Here is a 10,465-nt window from a genome sequence, read left to right on the forward strand (position 1 = left end):
AAGCGATTTTATTTCATTTCTAGGTGATTAGATTTTCATTAATTTAAAAAGGTTGAACACGTGCGGCAGAAACCTGAGGGAGAGAGCAACATGCTCCACAATATTTCAACAAAGAATATGTTCAACGAACCCACAACATTGAGAAATTTTTTTTTATGTAATATCAAATCTTATCAACTCGCTTATGTCATTGTGGATTGATTTTCATTAATTGACAGCATGTCCCCAATCCTTTGTGGGCTTTCTTTCCCTTGCTGGGTTCTGGCCCAGTCGGCTAGGTTACCTGAACCTAGCCCAATTAAGAAAAATATAAATTTGGCGCCGTCTCCATTGTTTTTCTTGCTTTCCCTTTGTTTTCATCGAATCGATCTTCTCTTCCATTACAGAGCAAGGCTGAATTATTCGTCGATCCAGTGCTTTCGCCTTGCTTTGTAATGGAAGTGAAGAGTGGCTCGGTTGAACAGAGACAAGAGGAGTAATTCGTGGTCGGGAAGAGAGTTTTTATGTGTTTTTGCAGTTTATCGCAGGAGGATATTTTTTCTGGGTTAAGATGGCAAAGGGAAAGATTTTTTTTTTTCGATTTATTGGTCCCAATCATGATTGGGTCGAAAATCCCTTTTTTTCTTGCTCGATCTTTGTTTTTCTCTTTAGTTTCCCTGATTTTTTTGTCAGATATGGATCACTGGTTCGCAGTGATCTATATGTTTTGATTTGTTTTGATCGCAAGAAGATTGATCTTCAGTGTTTTAATCAAAATCTTCATTTGTCGAAGAAAGGCCGAGAAGTGGATCTGCAAATAAAAATATAAAAATTGAAGTGAAGAGCTGGTCTGTAAATGCAAATTCGAACATGAAGAAATTCAAGAAACACGCTACAATTTCAAACTTTGAGAGTCAAGAATCATGCATCATGAGCGATTTTAGAATTAAGAAGCTAAATCACGATCCTTACTATTCCTTTTTGAAGAAAAAATTTAGATCTTTTGGTACTTCAAATTAATTAAGATATATTCATGTGTTTCTATGATGCTCGGACGGATAACACATCACGGATTCTTACTTGCATAATATATATATATATATATATATATATATATACCCTTGTGCTTCTTTTTTATGTCCCTTTGAAATTTTATGTACATGTAAATAATTTTTGATTAATAAATCAGATTTTACTGATTAAAAAAACATTCTTTTGCGTGGATTTGGAATTTGGAAGGAGGAGATAGCTAAATGTCGAGACAAGTTCACATTTTTAATACTCTCAAGGGGGACTCCGGCTCGTTCGATGCTGCCTTTAAAGGCAGTGTCTTGAACCATTAATCCGCTGACAAGTGGAAGGAAATAAATCAAATTTCCTGTATTCACATTTCCTTAACTCCCCCTCCCTCTCTCTCTCTCTCTCAAACTCAACCATAGTTAAGAAAAAGCAGATCTAAAAACAAGTTGTCAAACCATATCTCTTCATTTTATCCGTCAAAATTACTCTTCACCACCGGTGATCCCATGTTGCTGGCCATATCTCTGCCACCGTCAAGATCTACACCACAACCTACGGTTTCCGCTCATAAATCTGCCAACGTGAAGGTTTGAATTTGTAAAGTTTATGTTTTTAACAATCATAGGTCTTTTATGTGAATCTTGACTGGTTACTGGTTGCGAAGACGAGTTAAATATCGTGTTTTTGTTAATGGGTTAGCGATTAATATTGATGGGTAAACTCGGTTCAATAGGCGGAGGTGCTTGAGAAAATATTCGAGATTGTTCCTTTTTCTTTAATGTCCGGTCTGGAGCTTTAATTTTGGAGGAAAATGTTGGATTTTTTTTAATTATCGTTTTTCCCGGATGAATTTGTGATGTAATAATCTTTTTCTTCTTTTTGCGTGACTTTGCCGTGGAAAATAGTGTTTTGTAGGATTTTTTTGATATAATATTTTGTAGGGTTCTGTAACAACCTGGTGATGAATGTATTTCTTGGATCGAAATCTTGTGCTGCTTTATGCTAGAGTTTCGTGCATTTTCCTTGTGAATTGACAAAAATATTTCAAGTTTCTTTGTGGCTTGTGCTGCTATGTGCTATGATTGTGTAATTTATTTGTCCATATTTTTTAATTTATGGGTTGGGTATTGGTTAGATTCTAGTATTCATTTCTACTGATGTGAAGTCGTTTTATGTATTGACCATTTTCTATTGATCATTCCATCTTAGTTTGCTTGGTGTAATGATTTTGTAAATAAAGTTTGAGGGAAAGCAGGAACCATGATACATTTCATTAATATCCAGTAAATGTGTTTACATGCTATGCTTGTGTGATTTGTTTGTTTATATTTAGGAGTCCATGGTGTTCTTCATTGTCAAATATATTGAATTATAATACCTGGCCTCAAGTATCCTTCAAACAATTCAGTTACCGCATATATAAGTTAAATAATTTCATTCCCCCTTGTCTTTAATCACAATTATAATTGTTTGCTTCGTTAGGTTTAATAGAATTGAAGACACCACCACAATGTGTATGCGCGATTGGGTTAATGATATTACGGACAGCCGGGAACCATCCTCAAGCCCGTTTCAACATCCTCCAAGGCAACTTCAAGTATATCCTACCAATCGATTTGTTGACAATGACCGTGGCATGTCATACTCAAGGCATGTGTTACCCAGTGTAGCTGCAAAGAAGACACCATATAGACGTGAACGAGTCTGTTGTTGTTTTGGGGTCTTATGCGGGTTGATTTGTTCCCTGTTTGTAGTGATTATAGTTCTCGTTAGTAAGGTGATATTTTGGTTGTCTATGTATTTTCTCTCATAGGCTAACATTCCAGAGTTGAACCATGTATTATGTATTTTGTTCACTTTGGTATATGTACTTTGTTTACTTTGGTACTACGTGATATATGTATGGTTGGCAAGTATATTCTATGTAGAGCATTACTCTTTTTTAAACTTCTTCACGGTGGTGTTAGACGCATATTTTTATATTTATTGTTTTATAAAATGCTTGGAAGATATGGAGGACTCGAACCTGTCCATATACATAATATATAGAACAGCCTCGGCCACCAACCTGAGTGATTCATAAGATATGAAGTACCAAGAAAAATCCCACCCCCGAACTCAGTATTTCTGCATATAGATATATTAAAGGCAGTGTATACATCATCGACAAATAGAATAAAAGAATACAGATCAAATGTGTGAGCAAATCATCTCAGTATTCATAAGAAATTCAAATATCCAATTACAATTACATTCATATAAATCCGGAACATTATTAAGTTTCTTAATATCATAAGAAATTCAAATATCAATACAATTATGTCCAATAAAACAACATCGTCATGTTAATAACACCACTAAGCAATATATGTCGTCGCAAATAAGTTCGAAACGAAAACAGCTAGCGGGACCAAAACGGGCATGTCAATACCACCAACAAGCACTTTTTTATGTGGGGTTAGTTCCGGAATCAGAATGGTTCGCAAGCCAATTGCCCCTGCAATGGTTCGAAAGGTAGCCGTAACTAGCTGAGATCCAGTTCAAGAGATTAAAGAAAGGGAGAGCAAGAAAAGGATGTGATCTAGATGATATAAAATGAATGAAGAGACAACTGATGTTTTTCAGCTACAATTTACTGTTGGCTTGAGAGATAGAATGTAGAGGGTGAACGAAGTGAAGAAGCACGAAACATTTTTGGCATTTTGAATTTTTTAGGCTAAACCATGGTTTAGCAAACGATTTTTATTATTATTATTTTTAAAAATAACCTTTCGTTTAGCAAACAATTTTTATTATTATTTTGAGGGAAAATTGCTTTTTTAGTCCGGTATGTTTGTTACTTTGCGATTTTGGTCCTTTATATTTTCATATTTTAAATTTAGTCCGCTATCTTTATTTTTTTGGCAATTTTAGTCTTTTTTTCTGATGTGGCGCTGATATGACACCAATACAATGCTGATGTGGAGATGACGTGTCAATTGCCATGTTAGTATTTTTCGAATAAAAAAGACTGAAATTACCAAAAATCGAAACATGTAGGACTAAAAATGAAATATGAAAACATAAAGGATCGAAATCGCAAAGTTACAAATATAAAAAACTAAAATTGCAATTTTATCTTATCTTATTTTTAAAATAACCTAACCCACCAACACATGTCAATCGATGAGCCGTTCAAGGCAACATCGAACTAACCGGTATACATGCATATATACAAACCGCACGTACATGCATATATTAACAAGTTACAATGGAATACAAAGCATAAAGGGTTGATTCTATGCTAATCGGGTTTTACATGAGATTCGGACGAATATGTCGTTTGAAAACAAACCTAAGTGATACTTTTTTTTTTTTTTTGGTTTTTTAGTGGAATATTCGAGTGATAATCTCCAATAAATTAAATACATCATGATATTCTTTTGCGTATCGAATGGAATCAGCTAGCATCAACCCTTTCAAGAACAAAAAAATTAAAATTTTCTTCATTTTTTTTGTGTTCTTCATCCGCGGGTATACCAAGTTAAAAGATAAACTTGAATGCAAGGCGAATTGCTCCATGCATAATTATGCAACCTCAGAATATCCCTTGCTTTATTCTTCAAATAACCAGCACAATCTGCTTGAAGAACCATGCAAAGTTTCGACACAGCACTCACCCTCAACATCTCCGAAACCACCTCCCGAGTGGCCGAAAATCGAGCAATCGACTCCATTATACAAAGTGCTCGATCATCAGTTGTCGGAGAAATCCTCAGCAGCCGTTTGGCAGCCAACGCTATCCCACCGGCGTGCTTTAAAAACTGCTGCCGGCCATCCGCACATGTACATAAGTTTGCCAACAGACAGAAGATGAGCTCTGTGGTTTTCTTGTCGGGATTGTTTAGCTCGAGTTCCATAACTTCGAATATGGCTCCGGCTTCGACTATTTTCATCCTGTTCCTTCCGAAAGGGGAAGTTTGTATCAGAACATGAAGTACAGCTTTGTTGTCTTGTGGGGATTTGTTCTTGTGGAGGATATTCACCATTTCTGTGAAGAAACCGAGCTTTAATCTTTCCAGGAGGCTGGTCTTTGCGACTTCTGTCACATTTTTCAACATTTTAAGAGCATGAATCCTGGAAATATTTTCTACTTCATGATCACTGCTCAAAACCCACAAAAGAGATTGTACCAAGTCAAAGTTTTCTTCCACAATCTTCTTGTTTTCCTCCGTAGGAATCCATGTTAGCTGCAGGATCCTCAAAGCTTCTTCAAGAAATAAGCTTTTTCCTTCTCTGAATCTCTTCAAGATCAGAAAAATCATAGCTTTCGGCACTCCTGCTTCCGCCATGGGTTTCTGGTTCTTTTCTTTATCTTTGGCAAACTCATCCAACTTCTTTATAGCATTCAAATGCAACAAAGGGTTCCCGCTTTTCAAATCGCGGATGAGTTTGAACACAACAGATTTGTTCACGGGAGATCTCGGAGTCGGGATTCGTTCGATCCCACTTTTAGCATTGGCAATGCACCAGGCTTGGATCAACCTTCTGAGCATGTGGTTAGGAGTCAAGTCCGAGTTCATCAGAGGCAGGAGCTGCTTTGTGACTGGACACACGGCGGCGGAGTGGCCTTCGTCCGCCGCGGTGAGAAGCCATCGCTCGATGCTTTCGCGGTCGTAGGTGATGCCGTAGATGGTGGTGACGGGATCCTTCATGATTTGGAGGGATATGGGACAGATGAAGTATTGGGGTATGTCGAGCTCATCCATTTCAAGAATATAGGAAATTGTTCAAAACTTTGAATGATTTTGTATTTGTATATAATATATATGTGGATTTTGAGGCAACACAAGTGTCGAAATATATTTTTATATAATGTTTAAAATAAGTTGAAATAAACTGGAATTTTCCAAGTCAAGTGGTAAGAAATATCGGCATATTTATTTTGGGGCTTTGAATTGAACAAGAAAAAGAAGGATAAGAAGAAGCCAACATTAATTGAAAGAAACATCCACTTTAGTTTAATTCATATAATAAGAATCCATGTCACTAAATCTTAATACAAAAAAATCTATTTGTTCGAACTATAAAGAAAATTCACTAATTACGTACCCTTGCGCATTTAATGTATATAGTAAATACATAAATGGATGAATTAACTAATATATTTAAAATTTTAATTACAAAGTTTTAAAAATAATTCTATTTCTTACAAGGTAGATTTAAATTAAATTCATTGAATATTAATACAATTATAATCTTACATTTTAATAAGCTTATTAATTATTTTTAATCATGCTTACAATATTGATCTGATCATCTGATCACATCGACATTGTTAGTCAAACACTCAAACTGATACTTAATTTCATGCTTATGAGCAATCAATTGGGTAATATAGGGAGATATTTTTTAAAATAAATAAATTAGATCAAATAGACCTTTTGGGATGAAAATCTAGCTGAACATGTTTTCTAGATAAAACATTTATTCCACGGATTTCAAAACATTGTTAAATTGTGTGGACTTGAATATTTTAGCAAATTTTCAAAAATTTCATTAAATTGGCTTTGATTTTTTATTTTGCACCTAGGCTTTAATGTTTCCGAGCTCTATATATATTTCCTGCTCGAATTATTATTTATGTATGACTATATGAGAAAATAGTTGTTAATTCAATTTTATTTTTTTTTAAAAAAAAAATCATTTTAAGACAATATTGGACCAAAATAATTCCGATAGCTTCAGGAATCAACGAATTGACAATAAATAGAAGCACTTGTCCCTTCTATATATGGAATAGTTAAAATTTTACAAAAGATTTTATTATGCAAAAATTTTATAGGTTTTTTTTTTGGGTATTTAATTTTCTGAAAATCGATTATTTGATTTGTTCGACCGGTTTATTTTATTGTTTGATGAAAGAGATATATAATTTCAAATGCAAATATTATTTATATTTTGTACAAAACTATGCTTTAGTAAATATATATTATATCCCATGTCATTTTTGCCACTGAGCATATATATTATAGATTTCAAAATATATATTTTATATTATTATATATACACCTTTTTTTATGTGACAAAATTGAATTATTCGCCAGTCAACGTACGAACAAAAACATAATGTCTTTTCAGGTTGAATTTCAAACATACACGTGGTACAATATGATTGGCCATATAGCGACATGATAAAATAAAATAAAATTATTGTTCCAATCAAAGCAATTTATATATTTATTTTTTGAATAATTGCTCACGATAAATACTCGTGCCTTGTGTTTATTTCTTCAAACGGGTCGAAAGTCACCATGTGCTTACAACAGGAACAACGATATTACATATTTTAAAAATGACAAAACTTAATTGATTAAATTATTTTTTAATTTTATTATCTTAAAATTAATTTACATCATTCAAATTTCTAAAATCAAAGATGTTTCGATAGTTTTACGAAAAACTATAATCGGAAACATTTAAATATTATGAACCCTAGTATTATACTTTTTGTAGGCCAAACGCAAAAAATGAAGGGATTAATTAGAATATTTAAGATTTTGGTTGACATGGAATATATTCGAATTTGTGAAGCTTTTTTATATTTTCGTCATGCTAATGAGCAAAATATACACAATAACAATAGGACCAATTAATCATCTTGTTAGTTTAAAAAAAAAAAGAAGAAAGAAAAAAGAAAAAGAAAATCCATATAGGTAGGTTACTTATCCAAAGCATAAAAACTTATGGGATCATCAAAAATATAATCAGGAAATCGATATTTCACGATCAAGGGTGTAATACTCTTTGTAGTAGTGGTTCTTATATATCGTATTAACAATCGAAATATGATCGAAAGAAAGAATCTCTATTTGAGGGGCTTCTTCCTATACCTATGAATTCCATTGGACCCATAAATGATACATTGGAAGAATCGGTTAGTCATAAGAGCTAGGTAAATATTACCATTTCAATTAATGATAACTGATAATTTGACTTCTCCTAATTAAATTTATTTCTTGTATGTACCGATACACATAATAGATATAGAGCTGCAATAGCTCTAGTTCGGAGATATTCTCTATCGAAATGAGCACCAAAAAATTACATTGGATTTAATGGAAGACATTTAAAATAACTCGCCAAAACCCGATAGATATTTACACAAATTAAATATGTAGAAACATTATATACATTTGAAACAATATTTAATCGTTATAATAGCTACTCATTCAATTCCTAGGTCCAAGTGAATTCCTAAAGTGTGCATAATATTCCACATCAACCGAGCCAAAACTTAATAAATTACATGAATTAGACACTCCTACTAGAAAATTTGTTCTCTTATCCCCCAAAAAATTCCCCTAAATCAAAATTTGCATGTATTAATCAATAACATTCCAGCTACATTTTAGTATTTTGAAAAAATATATATAATACATTTACTTTGTTTGTTTTCTTTGAACTAATCGATGCGTACTCAAGAGCGAATAAGATGATGACGGGACCTCTAGCCCGATCGATACATCTACCAAACCAACACGATATAGCTCGACGACTACTTGCCATGTCTATATACGTCGATCCGGCGGAATACTTTCGAGTCTAACGACAAGAAATATAAAACAAATAAATGTATATTGGACCAGATAGTAAACGAAGTAGCTTGGGTGAATATAGTAGCTAGGGAGAGTAGGGACCCTTAAATTTGAACCTTATTTTACTTTATCAAGACTCACCTAACGGCGGCTAAGAAGCCTAGCTAGCTACCCCTTTATAATTTGACTAGAATTCAAAAGCTTGTCCAATTTTGACTTCAAGGTGTTACAGTAATTGTTTCTTTCTTAGGTGTTTGAGTAATCAAATTTATTTGTTGAATTTTGTGTTTTTTAAATGTGACCTTTTTTTTCTGTTTTAAGGGTGATGGGCCTTTTCATTTGAGAACCGTAATTATCATTTGTTTTAAATTAAAGTTTATTATGTTTGATTTATTTATTTTGTGTTTCCATGTCTTTTCTTTTGGGCCGGTTATTGACTCTGAGCCTTTTGTTGCCCGAATATGAGGCCAGCCCAAACAAATTTACAGCTTTAATCTATCAAATAATAATGCATATGGCTGTTTGGGCCTCCTCATATCACGACCCGAAATCTATTTCTATTAAAAATAAAATTCCCAGATTGAAACGGGAGGAAAGCCTTCAATTTTTTTTTAAAGTATTTTTTAAAAAGAAGATACTAAAAAAATTTGGGAAACTTTTTTTTTTATTATTCAATAAATCCACAAATTAAGATGGGTTTAAGTCCAACTATGTCCATCCTACATTCAGAACACTAACTAATTAACTAAAAATATTAGTTGAATTACAGTTTTCATGGGGCTAAATCAACAAATTAAGAATGTCTATCGGTGAGAATGCAACCAAAGTCTCCCATTATAAATATATGAGGAAGATTATGTATTTATAAGATGAAAATATATTTCAATTGATATCAAACTATTTGGATATCATATCATCATACATATATATGTGACCTATAATCTATTTGCACGACGCAAAGAGGCATCGAGTAAATAGTTTTGTATTTAGGGAAAAAAAGGAATCACTCGATCAACAACTTTCTCAACTAAAATCGAATGTAATAAAATGAAATGGATAATATTGTGTGTGTACTATTACCATATTTGTCAAATCAAAATTCCACGCAATTACAATCTTTTCAACACATTCATAAAATTTGGCCATTCGGAAAATGGATCAAAATTGAATGCACTTGGCCCACCAAAAGTGCCCATCCACAAAATCATCACTACAAAGTACAAACAAAACAAAACATCATTTTTTTTAAGTCCACTCGGCCACAAGAAAATGAGATGGACGGTTTATATCTTATCCTAACTAATCATATGAAATAATTATGGAGGCTGCCCAAAAACTATACATTGTGTCAAAGAATTTGTCACCATTAATAGAAACACATTATACATATGTTCATCATGTCATATAATTGCTATTCTTGCAATCAGTTTCGATTCAGCATTTATTCCATCTTATCCAAAATCATGTTCCCACCTATAAAAATTACTGCTAGGAATGAAATTACAAGAGTTTCTAGGAACTATGTAAATAAGGTCATCTAATCTAATCCAAATCATCTAAATTTTTGGTAACTTGGCATTGAACATATGAACCACAAAAATGTTACGCAATCTTATTAAATTTTTGTCACCTGAACGTTCAGTACCATGTAAGCAACATAATTAGTTTCACTATATATCTACGTCGTAATTTGATACCTACATTGATATAATGGTATAAAACTCTTTGACAAAGGAGAGGTCGGAGTTCCAACTCGGGTAGTGGGTATTTGATGAGAAAGTGAGTTACTAATTTAAATAATTTTATTCCAACTCCCATTTTTGTGAAGTGCAATGAAAGCCGCAGAAGGAATCTAATTATGTCGCACTTTCAAAAACATTTTATAAGGA

General features: G+C 33.0%; 1 protein-coding gene and 1 long non-coding RNA gene across 2 annotated transcripts; one reads left to right on the plus strand and one right to left on the minus strand.

Annotated features, from left to right (window-relative positions):
- The first annotated feature begins 1,193 nt into the window (after positions 1 to 1,193).
- On the plus strand, positions 1,194 to 3,009 carry LOC140892774 (uncharacterized). The gene is made up of 2 exons (XR_012152907.1): positions 1,194 to 1,586; positions 2,482 to 3,009. It is a non-coding gene; the product is annotated as an uncharacterized lncRNA (long non-coding RNA).
- Positions 3,010 to 4,162: 1,153 nt separating this feature from the next.
- On the minus strand, positions 4,163 to 5,769 carry LOC140892618 (E3 ubiquitin-protein ligase PUB24-like). The gene has a single exon (XM_073301561.1). The coding sequence runs from the start codon at positions 5,745 to 5,747 to the stop codon at positions 4,503 to 4,505; it is 1,245 nt and encodes a 414-aa protein (XP_073157662.1). The 5' UTR covers positions 5,748 to 5,769; the 3' UTR covers positions 4,163 to 4,502.
- Positions 5,770 to 10,465: the final 4,696 nt, after the last annotated feature.

The sequence above is a fragment of the Henckelia pumila genome, chromosome 3 (assembly GCF_033568475.1).
Source record: "Henckelia pumila isolate YLH828 chromosome 3, ASM3356847v2, whole genome shotgun sequence".
Lineage (NCBI taxonomy): Eukaryota > Viridiplantae > Streptophyta > Magnoliopsida > Lamiales > Gesneriaceae > Henckelia > Henckelia pumila.